Genomic DNA, 23586 nt, shown 5'->3' on the forward strand with positions numbered 1-23586 from the left:
ATTTTCCTGAATCATAACTGTAATGAAAATGTCCCAAGTTTTGGTCTGCTCACAATGCCACCTGACTCAGCAGTAAGTCCCTGTTGACGCCAAATGACTTCAAAGGCCTGGTCTCTGTTGAGTCCCACGTTTGATGCAAATTCTTCTGCGCCTGCCATGTGAATATATACAACTACACAACAATTCTTCTAGGGTTAAACTCATAGCCCCACAGCAGCTGATTTTCTAATTTAGGTATTTTAATAGCTGTATGGTATATCCATAGTCTTAAGGATAGGGGTTATGAGCAAGGAAATCCATTCAAGTGATCTTCAGAGACTAAGAGTTATTAGAAAATCATTTTCTCCTTCTCTAAAGGTCGGTAAGTAAATTATAATAATAACACAAAACATATGTTGAATAATAGACTGCCATACTTGCCAACTTAAACACTCCAGGGATATGTTTATTCATTTCATATAATTTGGAAGATCTTTTTTTATCCAAGTAAAGTTTTACTTTCCCCTAACGATGCTTCACAGCAAAATGCCAAACTAAAACGGGAAGATAAAGAAAATGCTGGTAATGTGCTACATCTTAATTTGACAGCCTCGTGACATCCTAGTGCAGAGGGAGAACACAGAATGCACTATGGGCATGCGGGCATACAGGAATTCCAATCATTCAGCAAAGATTTATTGAGGCTCCAATTGGAGCCAGGCTTCTGTTGGACTCTGGTATAAAACACCTAACAGACCTGGCTTTCATGGAGCTTACAGTCTAATGGGGGACTCCATAAAATAAACGGTACAGGTCAATAAAACCACGACAGAGAAAAGAGAGGGCTACAAGAGGGCAGGGCAGCCTTCAGCAGAAGGATCATCTCAAGGAAAAAGATAAGAAGGAATTAGGAAAAAAAATTAGGTGGGGAAGGGCAGTATAGAAGAGAGAACCGCATATACAACGCCACAGAAGCAAGAGAGCACAAGCAGGTCCAGGATTTTAAAGACAAGTGACATGATAAGACGAGCACTTTGGAAAGATCACGCAGAGGCATGACTGCTGGGAGAGAGAGTGGTTGGGGAACTGTTGCCACGCAAAAGAGGATGGGACCCAAATAACACCAAGGAATGTGCAGTGAGCACTTTCTTGGTCCAAACACTGAGATAAGCAAGCACTCTGTGAGCATTATCTTATTAAATCCTTACAACAATGCTGAGAGGGAGGAACCCCTACAGATAAGACAACTGCTGATATTTTCTGGGTTTCTTATCATCTCTTGTCCCCAATTTCCCCCAACAACTGAAATGTGTTTGTTTATTGCCTTGGCTGCTGCTGAAAACAGTGCTAGGCATAGTAGATATTCAACACATAGAGGATAGACAGGTGGCTACACGAGTGAACCAATAAAGGAATTTTGCCCAAGAGCACACTGAGTGAAGGACCCCGTACCCATTGCACTTACCACACTAAGTTGCAACTGTTAGTCCTTGCTGGTTCTTCTCAGTGTCCTGTGCTGGTCCCTCAGCTCACCAACCTCCAGACTGCCCTGGGCTCAGTCTGGGGCCTCCTGTCTTGTCTATCTACATCCATTTTGTTGCATCTGGTCCTGTGGTTTTAAATACCATCAATTCACTGATGACTCTCAGATTTTTATCTCCATCAGAGACTTTTCCTATAAAAGAACCATCTACTCAACAGCCCCAGGTGTCTGCCTAACACCCACCTCAAACTTACTTTGTCCTAAACCCTGCTCCTTTTACAGTCTTCTCATCTCAGCTAACAGCAACTCTATTCTTCCAGTTGTTCAAGCCGGAGGCCAAAACCTTGGTATCATTCTTGATTTGTCCCTCTCATAACCTGTATCCGATCCATTAGCAACTCTTATTAACTCTTACCTTCAAAATATACCCAGAATCCAACTTGTCACAGCCTCTCCTGCCGCCACCCCAGTCTAGCCGCCTTCATTTTGCCCAGATTATTGTAAAAGCTTCTCATTGGTCTCCCTGCTTCCCTCCTCACCTGTCCTCCTTTCAGCATATTCTCAACTGGTTCCCACTGCCAAAGTGATCAAGTTACAGCTTACGTCAGATCTCCCCCCTGCTCACACTCCTGCGCTAGCTACTACCTCAGGGTAGACATCCTCGCCATGGCCTGGGAGACCCTCCACAGAGCTGGCTGCACCTCCTACTAAACTCCCCTCGCTCAGTGTTCTCCAGCCACACCGGCCTCCATGCTGGTTCTGGAACAGACCAACCCGTCCCACTTTCCAGTCTCTGCACTTGCTGTACACCCTCGCTTGGGGACTCTCTCCAGATACTTGCCTGACTCACTCCCTCACCTTCCAAACAAGCAGCTCCCTCTAGAACTGTAACCCTCCTCCTCCTCACTTACATACCAACTAATCACTATAAATTTGACTGACTGACTTTTTTTCTGCCTCTCCCTAGCCCCCAAATGCAGGAGGGCAAGGACTTTGTTTTGCTCACTGCTATATCCCCAATACCTACAAAAATGCCAGGCAGATCTCAACAAATATGTACTGAATGAAAAAACGAATAAATGAATTCTCTTCTTTACAGGATCTTCTCCATGCCAGCCACACCAGGCATCAGAGACAAACTGAGGAAAAAGAAAATTTTGATAGAATTGAATTACATATAGCTGATAAAGCATGGATAGAGAGGTTGATGGCTTTAATTTGAAGACTTTCACATTCATTTTCTGATCAACAAGGGACAAGTAAGGAGTCTGAAACAATCTGAAAATGTTTTTCAAAAATATTTTAGAAATTTTATTTTTATAAAATGTTTAAAATTCATGTATTAAAATGCATACCAACACAAAAAAAATCATGTAAGCTGTATCATAAATACAAAACTAACAGTTTTCAAAACATACAAGACACACCCAACGTAAAAAAAAAATCTTATAATGCAATGTATTTCCAATACAAAAAAAAAATAAAGGGGAAATGCTTGAAAAATGCTCATCCAAAGTACAAAACAAAACCCTCCCCTTGACTGGCCACTTAAGCTGCTATGAAAGGCTTTTCTTCTTCCCTCATGTTACCTGGTCTTTCTTCTCATTTTTCTTTTTAATTTATTTGTCAGATAAGAGCCAATCAAGGTGTTTTAAAAGCCGATGTTTGTTGTTATACTTCTACAGTCAAGTGACGTTTAATTCCAAAAGTTAATACTTTATACTCTGAGCTATAAATGAGTTCTTAAACATTGTATGTAAATCAAATTATGATTTGGGTACTCTAAGCAGAACATATCATTTACAGAAATTTCTTTTTATAAAATTAAGATTTTCATGTCACATTTGCTTAAATCACAGTAAGCCTCTAAATTAACCCCTCAACCCACCATAAAACAAAACAAAAAAAAACCTCCTTAACAATGTAAAATATTTTATTCACTCTCTTTATGGTTCCCTCAAATGCTAAATAGGAACATCTAATCTAAAATACATCTGGAGTGGTCTGTTCCCCCCCTACCCACCCCACATCTACTAATATGCACCAACAATAGAAACTGGCTCAGTGCTTACCTACTGTTAACGCTAATACTCATCTGATTTAGTTCTTGTTGCAGCAACAAAAAATTTTGAATTTTGGTTTTTTTTTTATGTAAGAACCACATCTATTACTAATTTATCACCATTTCCCTTAACAATATATTTCAGGGAAAATGTTTAGATTTAAGCTACAATTAAAGTTCCTAATCAGGAAATCAAAAAAGCTAGTTACTGATGTTGATATGCTTTTTCCCTGTCTAAACTATCTTTCCTGATTAAACTTAGAGGGAGGGAGGGAAGGAGAGGAGGAGAGAGAGAAGGGGAAGGAAAACAGACTGGCTGGAAGGTTAAAGGTGACATCTTGCAGTCACAATGACTCTTCCAGTATTGCGTAGAAAACCACAGAAAATTCTCTTGAAATTCACTAAGAGAATAGCACTGGCAATGCCGTTCATCTAAAAGTAAATGGAATTAGAAGAAAATTATTTTTTACTATTTTCTATATCTTGGAAAAATTCTGTTGTTAAAAATTATGATTAAAATTGGCTCCTCCCCAATTATTCAGATTTACTAACATTTAACTGTGGAGCAATTACTTTAAAAAAAAGAGAGAAAAGTGAGGATTAAGAAAGGTTACGTTCAGTCAAGTAGGAAGTCTGGTATGTAAAAAACCAGAGAAAGCAGGAGAGTGCCCAGTTCGGAGACCGACAGCTAGAGGCCAGGTCCAGCCCGGGGCTGCCATCAGCTAATGAGAAAAGGTAGACCAACAAAATCTACTCACTCCAACACAGGTAACTTTTGCTTCACAGAGAGTACTTTTGAAATCTAAGACTCACTTATCAAGTGAATTACAGGAAATTTTGCAAACTGTGCACGTAGACACAACATTTTTAAAGCAAATTTAAGGGGTGCAAATAAGTTCTGAGATTATATTTGGGAGAACTATACCCCCTTGGGGTAAATGTGGTTCAGAAATCAAGCCACTACTACCCTGAGGCACAGCCTGAATAATAATATTATTAAAATATATATTTCCTTCAAATTATTCTCATTAATTATGTCAACCAATTTGAATGCATCAAGGGAGAATTTTACCAGCGGTATAACAAGGTATATATTTACATTTTCATTTGCATCTTAAGGATAAACTGTTAAAAATGATGATGATGATTATGAAAAATAAGATTAAAGGTGTGTTCATTTGGGAAAAGCTACATTAATATTATTCATCCAACCACAAACACTTTCGTAATGAATGCAATACTGCAAAACAATTCACAGCTTTATAAAAAGTTGAAATACAGTTTCATTAGGATTTTTTTTTCCAATTCAAAATTAAAAGAGTTCAACTTACATCTCTGCTTAACTATTTTACTCTAAAATCTTTAAAATATATAAAATACCAAGATTATCAACAGTCACATATGTTTTGAAGTCAGGGGACACATGTATTTTCTTAAGATTGGTTCCATTTGTGTAGAAGGTCTGTGAGGATTCCCCAGTGACAACATTCCACCACTGTTCAGAGAAAAATAAAATTCTTATTAGGTTGGTAATTACAGTGTGAGACAATCTGCAGTGCCAACTGGATCCTTCACCCCATCACCTCCCCACTCCCAAACTAAAGCAAACACCAGGAAGGATGTCTAAGGTTTAAGGCTGAATATAGTATTATCAACCCAGCCCACCATTCCTGATTAACCATGGTGACTGCGTCACAGCTACCCTACACCTAACCCCACTGTAAGGCATGCTGGAGAAACATGCAGCCTACTCAGAGCCGCAGACAGAAGGCTACACAAAGCCCGTTACGGCCATGGCTGGACTGAATTCTCCTGTCTGCGTATCCTTCTCAGTAGAATGGAAAGAATGACCCTCTCTTCTCTAAAAATGCCCCTTTGCAGACATGGACAGGAATTTTGGCAGATATCAAGACTACTGATAATACTGGCTGCAGGACAGAATGTTCTCTCTACTGAATCTTCCCTTTCACCAGGAGTGATTCAAGAGCCCATGACCAAGTTTTTTATTTAAAAGTCTATACACTTATATTTGCTAAATAAATACTGAACATCTCAAATGTAGCAGGTGCTCTGGCCAAGTCCTTCCTTTCTCTTCCCAATTACTGAATTCGCTAAGATTATAACAATATTTATATTCCTTTACTAAATGGAGATCATGGAGCTTACCTACATATCTCACAACTAAGATGAGGACAAAAGAGACCATGTACATGAACACCTTTTGAAAAGGCCTCAGGTACATCAAGAGTCTGAGTATTATGAATGCAATGATCACTTCTGTGTCCGTAGCAATGCCTAGCATTCTGCCTTGCTCGTGTGACTGGGTCAACTATTCACGTTCACTATTAGTGATGGTAACTGGTAAAAGTATACCTTGTGGACTTAAGTAAACCTCAATGAAGCAACATGTACTAACTTGAAATTTTCCAGGACTCACAATTTTGCTTTATAAAATAGCAGTGTAATCAAGACTGCAGAGGACAGTCGCTAGAGGCAAATCATAGAGGTAGTAAGGCCCTTAGAGATCACCTAGTCCAACTGCCTCACTTTACAAGTAAGGAAACCAGGGTTGAGAGAGAAGAAAGGCCTTGTCACTGTGGACGACACCGCTAGCAGGTGGCAGAGGTGGAAGAGTTATCCGGCTTCCAAACCTAGTGCACCCACTGCCTTTCCCTCTATTAAAACAGACCACTCGACTTGGAAACACTACCCCAGCCACTAATGTGAATATGGACTAAAAGACAATGATATTAAATAGGACTTACGCAGGGGACTTCTGGGCAGTGAAACTACTCTGTATAATACTACAATGGTGGACATATGTCGTTATACATTTGTCAAAATTCACAGACTGTACAACACCAAGAGTGAACCCTAATAGAAATTATGGACTTTGGGTGATAATGACATGTCAGTGAACATTCATCAGCTGTAACAAATGTACCCTCTGGTGGGGGATGTTGACAGTGGGGGAGGCTTGCACATGGGGCGGGGGTGGGTATATGGGAACTCTGTACTTTCCGCTCAATTTTGCTGTGAAACTAAATCTGCTCTAAGGAATAAAGTAAATAAAAAAAAAAAAAATAGCAGGGGTATTTTTGGAAGGAGGGATAAATTGGGGATTTGGGATTAACAGACACAAACTACTACATATAAAACAGATAAACAACAAGGACCTACTGTATATAGCCCAGGGAACTATATTCAACATCTTGTAATAACCTATAATGGAAAAGAATCTGAAAAAGAATATATATATATTATATTATAATATATATATTATATTTATTATATATATTATATTATAATATATTATATTATTATATATGTAATATTATTAAATATGTTATATTATAATATATACTATATCATTATATATATTATTTTATATATATATATATATATCTGAGTCACTCTGCTGTACAACTGAAACACTGTAAATCAACTATACTTCAATTTTTAAAAGATAGCTAACATTTACTCAGGGTACACTATGTGCCACCATGTATAAGTACTTTACTTGTATTAACTCCTTTAACCCTCCCAACCCTAGTGTTATTATTACACCTATTTTACAGATGAGAAAGTCGAGGCTAAATCATCTTGTGCAAGATCACAAAGCTACTGAGTGGCAGATCCAGGCTTTGAATTCAGGTAGTCTGCTCCAAGTCTCACTCTCCTGACCTTTATATTCTGTTGCCTCTACGTAATGGAAAACCTGCATTTATCATCATGTATTTCATATTTCGAATCAGCCTTTCTCCTCATGAGTATGAATTAATGTGGATTTCTTGTCATTCTAACAGTACACACTCTGTGGCATAACACAAGTAAATTACATTATTTTTAACTTATAAATAGGAATAATTTTGAAAGTTAAGAGCTTTTTAGCTACTGGATACCTACTTTATCTTACTGACATTCGATTCATACAGCTTGGATTATAAAGTTAACAGACTCAAAAGGCCTATTTTCTTGGACATTACAGCAGCAGTTCCTTTTTACTTTTAATTTGCTCTGTGCTCTTAGACAGTCTCATGAACATGCTGGGTAGATGCAGGCTGGGCTATATCACAACCAGTTTAACCATGCTAGTAATCAAACCAGAAGGAAGAACAGCCTGACTGTCACTGAAATATACAGACTGCATATATAGGCTATAGGCTCTTTCACCCTGAAGATGTAACTTCTACAGTACAGACATCAATTCTGCTGTTTATTTCAAGGTTCTCCAGGAACTCTGGAAATCTAGTCACTGATCTCTATCATATCTTGTGAGCCAGACTCACGATTATGTGATAGCCTTCTATGGTGCCCAGAGCATCAAAAGACATGGTCTCTAGAAGCTCAGTGTCAAAGCTGAGCAGTTAAGTTTTTCAGCAGTTAATACGGCTGAAGACTCCCAGCTTCCAACACAAAGACAGCAATGTCGCTCCTCTAGGCATCATCCTCAGAACAGACTAAGAGTGCAGTTTATCTCTACACTAAAGGAGGACAAGTGGTGATAGTCTCACAATCCCCTAATAACTAAATAAAGGTGTACCTTTATTTAGGTACAGGTTAATGCAACATCTTGTAAGCAGCATTGTATTTTCAATGTAAACTTGTAAAGGAATCATAACATACATCCTCTCATAGAGCTAAAAACTGTCCTCTGATTTATCTTTTTTATAAGCTAGATTTTTACTTTAAATAAAATTGCATCTACATAGGTCCCATATAACCAAAAACTTCAATTCAGTCATTCAAATATTTTTGAACATCTATACTGTATTAGACAATTAATCAGAATCATCTCCTACAGTTGAATGTTTTCAGTAAGAAAAAACAGTATCGTAAGATCTAATTCATTAGGGTCTAATTCATTAGGGATCTATTTTAAGTGATCAGTACAATACACAGTATCATGTTCAACCCCTTTTACAAGTAAATCACTACTCAAGACTCAGCTCAAGCATTCCCCTCCACTGGAAGCCTCTGCAAACTCCCAAAGGTAGAACTGTCCTCTCCTTTGTGCCTCTACTATCCTTATGCAAATGTGTCCCAGAACCCCTCTTACACTTAGAGACTTTATTTATTTACTGTCTGCTTCCTCCAAAGACTGTCAACCACCTGGGCAAGAACCAAGTCTTAAACACTGTGCCACGCAGCAGTGCCAGCACACAGTGGGCACTTAATACATTCTTAGTGAGTGGATGGATAAAAAAGATGCAAGCACCAAAAAATGACCCTGAGGCACCACAGCACGCTCAACCGTGGCCTCAGTATTTGCTAATAATAAGTTTGTATAAAGCAATCTACTAAGTAATTTTAGGAAATTCACAACCTCTATGAACATCAGTTTACTCACCTACAAACCAAGGATGATAAAATTTAAGCCTCGCAAAGCTGGCTAATAAGATGATGTAAGTAAAGCATTTTGTAAACTATAAAGCAATATGCTGCCGCTGCTATTTTTATTATTATTACTACCACCACTACCACTAATACTTAAGAAAGGAAATTTCACAAATAAATTTTTTTAAAGACTCAACCAACATAGTTCACAATTAGTGAAGCAGAAAATCAAACTAAGTTAAACACCCCACTTTCTAGTCATTCTGTTCGCCTAAGACTTTGTTTGGGGCAGGATGAGAGCTCTGGACTGAGAACATCCCTAACACTGCCATCAAAACTTCCAAGAGATCTGAAGAATGCAGCCTTGCAGATCTCAGTCTCATCACCCAGAACGGGATAACAGTCATCGCCCTTCCTCTCTGATGGGTTGTACAAGGCCCAACTGAAACACAGGAAGTGAAAATAATTTGGAAAGTAGGATACAGGCTGTTCTTTTCTTTCAGTCTTTGAGAAACCCTTACCTTAAGATATCCTCCAGCAGAAACAAGCATTTTGCTATCTGGAGAAAAGCAAAGGTCAGTCACCCAGCCTCCGTGAGTAGCAGCTCCTTCTTCTACTGAAATCGGAGCAAACAAATGAAGAAGCTCACCATTTGAGACATTCCATATCTATAAAAATGATACACAGTTCATTAACAGGGTTACTCAGAAGTTTTATATATCTATCTATCTCATTTGGAACATATTTGGAAATCTTTCTTAAAAATATAATTACAATTCAGTGATACCTTAGGAATTTTTTTAGATTACATTCTCTCCTGTGCAAATTTTTAAAAACTAATAATTATAATTAAAATGCATTACTTACAATATTTATCATTAACTATACTCCAAAAAATATAACAAAAGGACTTAGAGTGATTGATTAGAATACTGTGACTCTTTCACTGAATAAAAGGAGTATGGGGCTTCCCTGGTGACTCACTGGTTAAGAATCCGCCTGCCAATGCAGGGGACAGGGGTTTGAGCCCTGGTCTGGGAAGATCCCACATGCAGTGGAGCAACTAAGCCCGTGTGCCACAACTACTGAACCTGCGCTCTAGAGCCCGTGAGCCACAACTACTGAGCCTGCACTCTAGAGCCCGCGAGCCACAACTACTGAGCCTGCGTGCTGCAACTACTGAAGCCCACGTGCCTAGAGCCCGTGCTCTGCAATGAGAGAGGCCACCCCAATGAGAAGCCTGCGCACCTCAATGAAGAATAGCCCCCACTCGCTGCAACCAGAGAAAGCCCACATGCAGCAACGAAGACCCAACACAGCCAAAAATTGAAAAAATTTTTTAAAAAAGGAGTATGATGGGAGAAGCAAGGAATAAACAAAAAAGGCCTAACAAATAAACTACCTCAAAAGAACAAAGAATTCTAGTTCAGGATCTACCACTAAGAATATTGACAGACACTATTCAAACACCTAAAGTATACATATTTTAAACAGTAAGTCCCAGTAAGGTTTTTAATACATATATATGTATTTTTTTATATTTTATATGTATAAAATAAACAAGCAAGCAAGCATATACACATACATTCACTAAGATTAGTTTACTAAGCTCTTAAAAACAACCCAATTACTTATAGATACTAATATTTTCATTTATTTCCAGTGATACTTAATATATGAGCAGTATTCTAATTTTTCAAAGAAACTGTACATCAGAATAAGAAAAATAGAGGCATAAATAGCAAAAGAAAATAATCAAAATCATCATTTGTAAATGTCCCCCTGGGAAATCCAAGAGAATCAAATGGAAAAACTGATTAGAAAGAATTCAGTAAGATAGCTAGATAGAAGATATATATATATATATAATTAATAGCTTTCCTATATTTTGAAAAATCAAGTAGAAAAACAGAAAATTTTTTTAATGTACTAAAGAAAAAATTTTAAATAACCCTTATTTAAAGAGACAATTTTTACCTTTAGGGGTTTCTGGAAAATGAAACACTGCCTCATAACCAGTAAAGGAGCCCTTTCATCCAGAGGTGAGAACTCAAGAGCAAAATGAATGTTCCCAAAGCAGTCCTGCCCCTTCAGCTGGCATGGCATTTATGAGAATGGTATACGGAAGGTTGGTTACTTAGTCCTCAAGCAAGAGAATCTTAATTTTCCTGGAAAGCCTATCTGATAATGCCCCTATTCCTGCATAATGCATACTGTCTCATTCTTCTGCATTATATACCTATTCCTTGAGTTTTAATTCCTGCTTTGTAAAAAACGAACAAAATAACATACAAAAAACAAGACTCTCCTGATTATACCAGTTACCAAAGCAGCCACCCACAACGCCCCAACTTCTTCCATCAACTACCCAATCCTTCTAACACAACCAGAGGCAGACAATCCCACGAGGATGGCAATAGGCTCCACTCTAAATGTTGACTATCTAATGGATATAGTGGCTAAAGAGACCTTTCAGTGCAGAAAACAGCAGAATTGCAATTCATTTATAATCTAGACAACAATTTACAAAAATTATTTTCCTCACATTCTGCCACTAAAAACAATCTCTGGTTCAGGTCCAAGAATTAAGATGAATCATTCTCAAGCTAACAGCACAGAACCAACTGCAAATAACTAGGGCATCTGCCTCCTCACATACATGGGAAATGCTTCACTTTAACTCTAAAATGAATTCTTTTCTGCAGTGGAATGCAGCTGTGAACACAACGTGCATAAGAAACAGAACAAAGAATGCCTCATCCAACCAGAACCCTGGGGCCTGTGCTTCCCTGTCACATTAACAAAGGCCCCAGCTATGGTACGGAGGGCTAGCCAAAGCTATAAGGAGAGCAGTGGTTTCATGTCAGCAAACACCCTACCCTGATTTCTCCGTTGTCATCTCCAGTTGCCAACAGGGTACTGTCCACAGAGAAGGCAGAGCAGCGCACGCAGCCTTTGTGGCCTCTCAATTCATGAAGAGGGGAAAGGAGTTCAAAACTCCAAATCTGGAAGGCAATTCAGATTGTTTAGGAATAGTAAATACACTCGAAATAAGCATCTATAAACCCTGCCTCGAGTACTAGTTAGCCATAAATTCAATCATATGAAGTTCTAACATTCAACAGTTCATAAACTTTCATGAGAGGCCCAAATGCCAACTAGCAACCTGGTTCATTTTTTAGAGTTTCCCTTTAATTACTCAAGTAAATTTAAGCTCAAGGATCAAAGTCACAGCTTCCTTAACTTTAGACTTAGAAGGAAGAATAGCAAAGCAGTCTATGGCATACAGCAGACTTGAGCAGAGTCCTGACTCCACTATTTACTAGTTCCTTGGCCTAGGACAACCCACATAAGCTTCTCTGGCTTCAGTTTCTGTATCTGTATGATGGAGACAATAGCAGCTATAGAGTGAAAATTAAATGAGATAATTGAGACTGAAATTCCTAGCAAAGGGCCTAACATACGGCAAGAGTACTTTAAAGGTTAGTCCCTATACCATCCTACTACCTTAGTAGCCAAATGCTGTTCTTTCCCTTCCAATATTCTCCCTGGTGGTTCTGTCATCACCATTTAACAAGCTTATACAGAAAACGTGTTCCAGGCACTGTGAGCAAAGAACTGGTGGTGCAAAGATAACTGGATTCAGTCCCTGTCCTTGAAAAGTTTCTAGTTTAATCATGAATGTTTGAGGGAACAGTGGTATGAAGTAAATTAACATGAGTAATATGTAATAGGAAAACTGAGGGTGGAGCAGCTAATCCTGCCTGAGGGCCAGGAAAGGATTCACTGAAGGACTGACCTTAAATCTAGGTCTAGAAGAATGAGTCATAATGCTTCCAGGTAAAAAAGGATACAAGGTTGTATCAAGTGAAAGTTAACAGTGTGCACAAAAAGATGGAAGTAGAAGTAGTCTGGCACAGAGGGAACAATGTAGCCGAAAGAGATGGTGATGGGCTAAGGAGTTGAGCTTATAAACCATCAGGTCACAGAGGAGTTTCAACAGGGAGCAGTAGGGAAGATAAACCGGAGGAAGTACAGACCAGTGGCAGGTCCACCAATAAAAAAGGAGAGTCTGGTCTTAAGGGTGGGGACAAGGAAGAGAACAAGGATCCAGGAGACACTGAGGAGTAATCAATAGAGCACAAAAGACAGGAGAGGGCTTCCCTGGTGGCACAGTGGTTGAGAATCTGCCTGCCAATGCAGGGGACACGGGTTTGAGCCCTGGTCTGGGAGGATCCCACATGCCGCAGAGCAACTAGGCCCGTGAGCCACAACTACTGAGCCTGCGCGTCTGGAGCCTGTGCTCCGCAACAAGAGAGGCCGCGATAGTGAGAGGCCCGCGCACCGTGATGAAGAGTGGCCCCCACTTGCTGCAACTAGAGAAAGCCCTCGCACAGAAACGAAGACCCAACACAGCCATAAATTAATTAATTAATTAATTAATTTTTTTAAAAAAAGACAGGAGAGTCCCAGGCAACTCCAATGTTTACAGTTTGGAAAGACGGGTAGATAATGATGCCATTAACAAAGATGGAGAAAAAAGAAGAGAATGGAGAATGGAGTATTCAACGTCCCCAACCAGGGAGCATCATTTCACTGGAATGTGATTTTTAGAAGCATCGATTTACATCAATTACAAAAAAATTTACTGTGGGTGTACAATTAAATGTAAATCTCTTTCAATGCTTTTTATTGCCTAAAATATTCAGTAGACACTGCCTTTGATTACTAACAGACAAAAGTTATCAGTAAGGGATAAATCAAAAGTCCTCAATGTCATTCACTTAATCTATTTGACACAAACTAAATGTCAATGGGCATCCTCCAAAAATTCACAAAATGAGACAGACATGTAGACAGAAACTTATTATTCTGTTTTACACATTAGTTGGACTCATAATACATAACAAATACCAAGGTCTTATGCATGCACCTTTCAACCGATTGGCCTACCTTTGCAGTCTTGTCAGCAGAGGTAGAAGAAAACTTGGTTGCATCAGGAGAAATATCACAAGAAAGAACTGTATCCTGATGACAGACAAAGTCTTTTTCTGTTCTTCCAGTAATAATATTCCATACCTTCAAAGAAAAACTCAGAAGTTGACAATTCAGAACATTTTGTATACTGAGCATAAACAGCCAGAAGACATCTATAAACCAAGAGCTTTAGCACAGTGGTTGTTCTGACCTCTTTAAGTGCCTTTTAGTACAAATGCTCATAAACACACAGCAGATGTAGATGACTGCAGTAAACAGAAAACAGGCATTTCTATTTTAGAAATTTAAAAATTTAAGTATTTACATATCAGCCACCTGCTTTTGGCTGTCATGATATAATCAATGCGATCAATATTAGAATATTTTTTTAAAAAGAAATGTGTGCTTCAAATTACCTTCACTGTTCCATCAAACGACCAGGAAAGCAGTCTTGAATTTTTCAACAGTCTAAAGTCTTTCACAGTTTCCTGATGGGCTTGCAGAAAGACACATTCCTCTGACTGCCAATTCCATACCTGAATATCAGAGAAATACGTCTGCTATAACCCTTTCCCCATAATATCCCATTAGAGAGGCGGAGGTGTATCACTCGTTTGTCTAAAGTCTTTCATCCTCATGGCACGTCAGTAAAATAAAGAAGAGAACCAAATAAGAATATGGTATCCCCATTTTACAGACAGAAGAGAAAAGCTGGGGTTAATTAACTTGACTATGGGCAAAATAAAATATTTTTCCTCCTAAATAAAGTCTGTTTTCTTCAGTTGCTTGGAGAGCAGTTAATTATACCAGAAGATAGAGAAAAGTCACAATATGTTCATGAGCTCACCATCTGATTAAACTTTCCAAAGAAAACTATCCCGACATATTCACAGATTGCTAAACCTCACAAGTTAGGCCAAGTGTCCAGATTCTGGCTCCACTGAAGCTACTGAATCCTACTGGCCCTACTGCCTGGGAAGGTCAGTTGACCAGAGCAGCTTCAGACCAGGTCGTGGAATTTCTGAGCTTCAGAGATCTTACCTAGCCTCTAATGCAATCCTCAAAATGACAAAAGTGATATAGTACATTATTTTTCACATGGCACTCCAGGAAGAACTCCTCAGATACAAGAGAAAGAGAAGAGATTGCAATGTTGGAGACAATGCGTTCAAAGTAGGCTTGAGTAGTGAGCTGGAACTATGATTCACAAACTGAGAAGGGCATTTCAAACAAAGAGAATGAATGCTAGAGTTAAAGCACAGGAGCAGGAAAATGTGGAAAGATTACAGGTTCCTGTTCATAGTTCAATCTGACTGGAACAGGATATGTAGAAGGAACGGTAGGGAAAAAAGTTTAGAAAGATATTCAAAGAAACAGCCCAGAGAGCCTAAAGCTAGACTTCTGAGCTGTGGGCAATCAGGGAGTCTCCCACAGAATTTTCTTCTATTTTTTTTAATATTAGGAATAAAAAGATAACGAAAAAGCAGCCACCATCTCAGGTATGCACATTAGTAATATTCTGGGTCTCGTTTTTGACTGGTGAAGGTTAAACAGTAGAAATGCCTTTAAGGCTTTTCTTACTGGGCTTAGGCAAAATTGTAAAAGAAATTACACCTCTCTTACCCCCTTTCTTTACTCCTCTGTCCTCCACATTTAGCAATCACCCTCCCAGCCCCACCGAGCCATGGCTCTCAGATATCTCCATCTTTTCTGTCTGAGTGTTCATTCATAGAAGCAGGGTATCTTGTATGAGAGCAAGGGACCTTAGAAGAGCAGCTGGAAGTGAGAGTAGTTCTAAAGAGGATGAAATGGGAATTTAAGTATTTTAAGAGCGCAATAAGATATGCTGAGGTAGGGGGAAGAAACAGAAGCTTTCTGGCTCCCCACATCATATCAGGAAAAAAGGCATCCTGTGACACTAAACATAAAATACCCTGGACCGCTACCACTAGGAACCTTCTGGCTCCCTCCTCCTACTTTCTGGGCTTTACTGAACTAGAGGATCAGTGGCTATTATTAACAGCTCTTCCTGGTTGACTGGCACTGCCATTCCCAGCTGTGTCTGATTCAATGTTCATTCCTGACTGAGGTTCTTACTGCTACCCTCCACACATCAAGAAGTCAGAGAGCCTTCCTGAGCAGATATAACAAAGAATTTGACAATCACTAAGGGGAAATGAAGACTAGCCTACTAGCCTTAGCAGCTTTTGTTGCAGATGCTTTCTGATAAGGCAATGATGACAAGGATACCTTTTTTGTTGACCTCAAACATACTGTGCTAGTTGAATCACCTTATATAATAGCTAAACTTCCACCAGCATTATCAGTCAAATGTATAAAGGTTGAGTTTGGGTATGTCTCTACAATTAGCTATAATTTTTGCAATGTATGTACACTAGAATTTTTTCAGCTATATAAATTTAAATTTTAAAAAATGCTAAAGAATCTTTTTACACTTGTAAGAATCAATATATTCTCATTCATTGGCTCAGGTAAACACAGCTACTACTTGGGCTTTATTTACATCGAGGTAAAAGATCAAAAACTACCAAAATAGACCTCAACTTTCACAACCCTAGGTGCTATAATCAAGAGAGCTGATTCTTCAAATTTTGGCAGTAACTTTAGTTGAGCTTGACAAAGATTTACCAAACCCCTACTACATTCCAGGCACTGGGGATACAAAGATGATTAAAATAAACCTCAAAAATGACAACTATGTGAGGGGTTTGCAGATCTGTTAATTAACTTGATTGTGGTAATTATTTCACAATGTGTACATATATCAAATCATCATTATATGTCTTAAACATAATACAATTTTGCCAATTATACCTCAGTAAAGCTGGGGGGAAAAAAAACAAACCTCCAATTAATTATTTATTAAAACATTAAAAAAACTATAAAACAAAAACCCAACCAGTCAATTCATGGAAATACCTACCAAGAGTTTTGTTGCATGAATGTACATGCATTAAAACATTTTAAATGTAAAAAGTATTCTGAGCAGAGCAGAAAAAGAGGATGAAACACAACTCATTTCTACAAATAATCTAACTTGGATCCTAAAAATATTCCTAGAAATTATTTCTCCCTCTGGCTGAGAATATCTGATCTTCAAGGAGGTCATAAAACCTGTGAATTTAGCTTTTGACAGAAAGACTATACTGTATACAATGTCTCAGCAGAATTTCATCAGATGTAGCTTAGTTTTACACATTTCAAAGCCATGTGGAGAGGAAGAAAGGTGAATATTACACTGAGTTTCAGAGCTAATACACTAGTACCATGGGAGCATATAAGTAAGTTTCTGTACTAAAGGCAAATTTCATTCCAATCATATAGGACTCATAGAGACATAACATAAAAAGATTTTTTCCAAAATAGTTTTTAACTGTGTAGTTAAATATTGCCACTGTAGGAAATATATACATATATATAAAATAAGAGAATACATACTAACTCCTGTTTGAACATATGCATTTATATCCTTCTCCTTCACTTCTAAAACCCCACTAAAATGACAAAGTCAAGAATGAGAAAGAAGGTAACAACAAAACATTGGAGGCTGTATAGCAGGAGAATGGTAACTGGCTTTGCAGAACCAAGAAACAGAATCTTAAAAGCATTAGAAAGACAAAAGCAACAAAACTGACACTACAGAACTCCCAAAATGCTCAGAAACAGAGGTCACAAAGTACATCCAGAGGTGGGAATGAGGGTGGGGCTAAAAAGAGATGTATCAGGAGATGTGGGAAGATGGCAGTGATGCAGGTATCTCCTTGAAGCCTCCATAAGAGTAGACAAAGCAACTAAAATAGCAAATCCAAAAATGCACAGACAATATCAACAAGACCATGTTACGTGACATAGTATCCCCAAAAACCACAAGATACAAGTAAATGGGGACAAACTGAGAGCTGCAAGACTTGCACAGTAACAGCATCTGTATGGGCAGAAGCAGAGGGAAGCATAATGAGTCTGACAAACCTAAAAACAGGAGAATCCCAAAAGAGCCAAGTACCATTCACTGAAAAGTGAAGGACCAACAGGGAACAGCAGTAAGAACTGAGTGCAAGACTGACTGTACTGTGTGGCACAGTCTGGAAGGCTAAAGCAGTCTAGACCCTATGAACTCTCAAAAATAACTGGGACAATCCTACAATGAGGAGAAACTGTTGGGAATAGAATCTAAAGTGAGAAAAACAAGGATGATGGCAGCAAAGGAAAGGGAAGGTCTCCATAAAAATGAGGGAAGGGGATAGAACAAAGGGATCTCATCAGAACAATGCCATATTTTTAACACTTCATGAAAACAACAGAAGATGGAACTGCAGAGCTGTGAAGAAAGAAATGTTGTCCTTCCCAATCCCTTCAAAAAGTTCAGGAAAACTAATTTCCTGTAAAAAGAAAAGAATCACTGTTGAATCCCAAACAATGTTATTATGAGAAAAAAAAAAAGAATAAAGTGCAGAATAATACTCCTAAAACAAACCAGAAAGAAGAATCTCTGGATTAAAGGACACAAGCACAACTGAGGGTAGGATAGCAATTTAGAGAACAGGGGGATCAGTGAAGGTTTACACACTAAACGCCAAGACATTATAGGATCCACACCCCCCTTCCCGCTCTCTTCCCCCACTTAGCTCTAAGAACCTGTCTGCCAGGTTTATAACCTCCAGGAGAAGACCAGAGATTCCTCTCTAGGAATCTGACAAGACCAAGACAAAGACCTAAAGACACTGACAACAAATTTTCCCCATCCAGATCACCTTTCAGAGGAGGTCTCAGTCAATACACAGAGCTCCCAGTCAGCCTTTTAGTATCCATCTCTGGGTAATGAATGATCACCACACAGCTGAGGAAGGCATTTAAAGTAAGAGGCCAAAACAACCAAAGAGAAAAAAAAAAAATTGGAGGGAAGAGCAACTATGCAGGAAAATTAAATTTTGAGGGAAAAAATATATATAATGTATATGATATAATTTATACATTATTTATATACCCATCTATCCTCAAAGTAGTAAGATATTTCATCTACAAAACAAGAACACACGCTCTACAGAAAAATTAAACAAACAATAGAAAGGACTCTCCGGCATTAAAAATGGTAGAAATGAAAAACTGAATGAAAGGGTTGGAAGATAAAGCTGAGGAAAACTCCCAGAAAATAGAGTATGGTACAGAAAGATGAAACATAGAAAAAGAAAACTAGATGATCAGTCCAGGAGATCCAATATGTGAATAAGGGATGTTAACAGAAAAAGGAAGCATATGGGGAGTGCGGGGGGTGGAAGTGAATCAAAGAAATAATTCAAGTAAACTTCTGTGAATTGAAAAACATAAGTTTCCAAACTGAGAAGGGATAGTGAAAGTCAAAAACAATGGATGAAACGAACACACAAAGGCACATCATCATGAAATTTCAAAATTCTGGGGACAAAGAGAAGATCCTAAAATCTTCCAGACAGAAAGATGAGGAATCAGAATGGCTTCAGACTTCTCAACATGAGCTTTGAAACTTGGAAAAACAAAATAAAACAATGTCTTCAAGGATTTAGGGTAAAATAATTTCCAACTATTACCAAAGGTAGACTTTTCCTAAATTGCATTAAGGCAGAAAAGTAATTCATAGTACACTTGCTCTACTTAGTCATAACAATGACACTAATGACCTAAACAAAATTTTGTTGTGATTGTGTTGGGATGACAGGGATCGACAAAAGGGTGTGTACATATGTTGGAGGTAGGACAGGTGGGAGGAGAAAAAGAGCTAAATTTTCATCTTAATATAAGGAATTCAGTAGATAAACCCTCAAACCTAAAAATCAAGAATTAGCACTATAAGCATGCAATATAGGGCCATGAAGGTAAATGTCAAAAGAAACATCTAAAAGCTAAAAGTGGTGCTTTAAGAGAAAGAGAAATGGGGGAGTCTATTTTTTATAATGAGCCTTGTAATACTATGACTTTTAAAAGTATGTGCACTGGAACTTTGATAAAAATAAAGTAAGTTTTACAAATGGGACCTAATGAAACTTAAAAGCTTTTGCACAGCAAAGGAAACCATAAACAAGACCAAAAGACAACCCTCAGAATGGGAGAAAATATTTGCAAACGAAGCAACTGACAAAGGATTAATCTCCAAAACGTACAAGCAACTCATGTGGCTCAATATCAAAAAAACAAACAACTCAATCCAAAAATAGGCAGAAGACCTAAACAGACATTTCTCCAAAGAAGATACACAGATTGCCAGCAAACACATGAAAGAATGCTCAACATCATTAATCATTAGAGAAATGCAAATCAAAACTACAATGAGATATAATCTCACACCGGTCAGAACGGCCATCATCAAAAAATCTACAAACAATGAATGCTGGAGAGGGCGTGGAGAAAAGGGAACCCTCTTTCACTGTTGGTGGGAATGTAAATTGATACAGCCACTATGGAGAACAGTGTGGAAGTTCCTTTAAAAACTAAAAATAGAACTACCATACGACCCAGCAATACCACTACGGGGTATATACCCTAAAAAAACCATAATTCAAAAAGAGTCATGTACCAAAATGTTCATTGCAGCTCTACTGACAATAGCCAGGACATGGAAGAAACCTAAGTGTCCATCAACAGATGAGTGGATAAAGAAGATGTGGCACATATATACACTGGAATATTACTCAGCCATAAAAAGAAACCAAATTGAGTTATATGTAGTGAGGTGGATGGACCTAAAGTCTGTCATACAGAGTGAAGTAAGTCAGAAAGAGAAAAACAAATACCGTATACTAACACATACATGTGGAATCTAAAAAAAAAATGGTTCTGAAGAACCTAGGAGCAGGACAGGAATAAAGACATAGAGAATGGACTTGAGGACACAGGGAGGGGGAAGGTAAGCTGGGACGAAGTGAGAGAGTGGCATGGACTTATATATACTACCAAATGTAAAATAGATAGCTAGTGGGAAGCAGCCGCATAGCACAGGGAGATCAGCTCTGTGCTTTGTGACCACCTAGAGGGGTGGGATAGGGAGGGTGGGAGGGAGGGAGATGCAAGAGGGAAGAGATATGGGGACATATGTATATGTATAACTGATTCACTTTGTTATAAAGCAGAAACTACACACCATTATAAAGCAATTATACTCCAATAAAGATGTTAAAAAATAAAAAAAAATAAAGTAAGTTTTTAAAGAATGTACACACACACAAGTGCTTCCTCATGGAGGGGTTGGAGCTGCAGCAGACGCAACCCTGGGCAGCCCCTTCTCTGCCACCTCCTTCTCTTCCTGAGGGCTCCCCGCTCCTCTTGCCCTCCAACGCTACCCAGATAACACTGAAGAAAACCTCTGTGCATAAATATTTCTCCATACTTGATTATTTTCTTAAGATAGGAATAAAAATGTTCACTCAAAAGCCACGTGGCTAACAGGGTCTTGGTGCTCCAGCCAGGTGTCAGGCCTGTGCCTCTGAGGTGGGAGAGCTGAGCTCAGGACATCGGTCCACCAGAGACCTCCCGGCTCCACGTAATATCAAATGGCAAAAGCTCTCCCAGAGATCTCCATCTCAACACTAAGACCCAGCTCCACTCAATGACCAGCAAGCTACAAAAACCTAGCAAGACAGGAACACAACCCCACCCATTAGCAGAGAGGCTGCCTAATATCATAATACGGTGACAGACACCCCAAAACACACCACCAGACGTGGTCCTGCCCACCAGAAAGACAAGATCCAGCCTCATCCACCAGAACACAGGCACCAGTCCCCTCCACAAGGAAGCCTACACAACCCAGTGAACCAACCTTAGGCACTGGGGACAGACACCAAAAACAACAGGAACTACGAACCTGCAGCCTGCGAAAAGGAGACCCCAAACACAGTAAGTTAAGCAAAATAAGAAGACAGAGAAACACACAGCAGATGAAGGAGCAAGGTAAAAACCCACCAGACCAAACAAATGAAGGGGAAATAGGCAGTCTACCTGAAAAAGAATTCAGAATAATGATAGTAAAGATGATCCAAAATCTTGGAAATAGAATGGATAAAATACAAGAAATGTTTAACAAGGACCTAGAAGAACTAAAGAGCAAACAGACAATAATGAACAACACAATAAATGAAATTAAAAATTCTCTAGAAGGAATCAATAGCAGAATAACTGAGGCAGAAGAACGGATAAGTGACCTGGAAGATAAAATAGAGGAAATAACTACCGCAGAGCAGAATAAAGAAAAAAGAATGAAAAGAATTGAGGACAGTCTCAGAGACCTGTGGGACAACATTAAACGCACCAACATTCGAATTACAGGGGACCCAGAAGAAGAAGAGAAAAAGAAAGGGACTGAGAAAATATTTTAAGAGATTATAGTTGAAAACTTCCCTAGTATGGGAAAGGAAAGAGTCAAGTCCAGGAAGCGCAGAGAGTCCCATACAGGATAAATCCAAGGAGAAATATGCCAAGACACATATTAATCAAACTATCAAAAATTAAATACAAAGAAAAATATTAAAAGCAGCAAGGGAAAAACAACAAATAACATACAAGGGAATCCCCATAAGGTTAACAGCTGATCTTTCAGCAGAAACTCTGCAAGCCAGAAGAGACTGGCAGGACATATTTAAAGTGATGAAAGGGAAGAATCTACAACCAAGATTACTCTACCCGCAAGGATCTCATTCAGATTCGACAGAGAAATTAAAACCTTTACAGACAAGCAAAAGCTAAGAGAATTCAGCACCACAAAACCAGCTTTACAACAAACGCTAAAGGAACTTCTCTAGGCAGGAAACATAAGAGAAGGAAAAGACCTACAATAACAAACCCAAAACAATTAAGAAAATGGTAACAGGAACATACATATTGCTAATTACCTTAAATATAAATGGATTAAATGCTCCAACCAAAAGATATAGACCGGCTGAATGGATACAAAAACAAGACCCGTATATATGCTGTCTACAAGAGATCCACTTCAGACCTAGGGACACATACAGACTGAAAGTGAGGGAAAAAGATATTCCATGCAAATGGAAATCAAAATAAAGCTGGAGTAGCAGTTCTTATATCAGACAAAATAGACCTTAAAATAAAGACTATTACAAGAGACAAAGAAGGACACTACATAATGATCAAGGGATCAATCCAAGAAGAAGATATAACAATTGTAAATATTTATGCACCCAACATAGGAGCACCTCAGTACATAAGGCAAATACTAACAGTCATAAAAGGGGAAATCGACAGTAATACAATCATAGTACGGGACTTTAACACCCCACTTTCACCAATGGACAGATCATCCAAAGTGAAAATAAATAAGGAAACACAAGCTTTAAATGATACATTAAACAAGATGGACTTAACCGATATTTATAGGACATTCCATCCAAAAACAACAGAATACACTTTCTTCTAAAGTGCTCATGGAACATTCTCCAAGATAGATCACATCTTGGGTCACAAATCAAGGCTTGGTAAATTTAAGAAAACTGAAATTGTATCAATATCTTTTCCAACCACAACACTATGAGACTAGATATCAATTACAGGAAAAAATCTGTAAGAAATACAAACACACAGAGGCTAAACAATACACTACTTAATAATCAACAGATCACCGAGGAAATCAAAAAATACCTAGAAACAAATGACTATGAAAACATGATTACCCAAAACCTATGGGATGCAGCAAAAGCAGTTCTAAGAGGGAAGTTTACAGCAATACAATCCTACCTCAAGA

The 23586-nt window shown here is 38.5% G+C and overlaps 1 protein-coding gene across 5 annotated transcripts in view; it reads right to left on the reverse strand.

Annotated features, from left to right (window-relative positions):
* Positions 1 to 2747: 2747 nt before the first annotated feature.
* The window catches only part of APAF1 (apoptotic peptidase activating factor 1), a 96390-nt gene continuing 75551 nt past the window's right edge, over positions 2748 to 23586 (reverse strand). For 3 of the 5 annotated variants that reach the window (XM_082419319.1, XM_082419317.1, XM_082419316.1), the window contains 5 exons: positions 14255 to 14374; positions 13815 to 13940; positions 11741 to 11866; positions 9383 to 9529; positions 2748 to 5019 (listed from right to left, as the gene is read on the reverse strand). In XM_082419319.1, coding sequence (XP_082275445.1) covers positions 4873 to 5019; positions 9383 to 9529; positions 11741 to 11866; positions 13815 to 13940; positions 14255 to 14374 — 666 coding nt within the window. In that variant the 3' untranslated portion in view covers positions 2748 to 4872. Of the gene's footprint in view, positions 5020 to 9382; positions 9530 to 11740; positions 11867 to 13814; positions 13941 to 14254; positions 14375 to 23586 lie in introns of those variants that run through there. The other 2 variants (XM_082419318.1, XM_082419320.1) reach the window with 2 other exon arrangements.

Source organism: Balaenoptera physalus, assembly GCF_965194825.1.
Source record: "Balaenoptera physalus genome assembly, chromosome: 13".
Taxonomy (NCBI): Eukaryota; Metazoa; Chordata; class Mammalia; order Artiodactyla; family Balaenopteridae; genus Balaenoptera; species Balaenoptera physalus.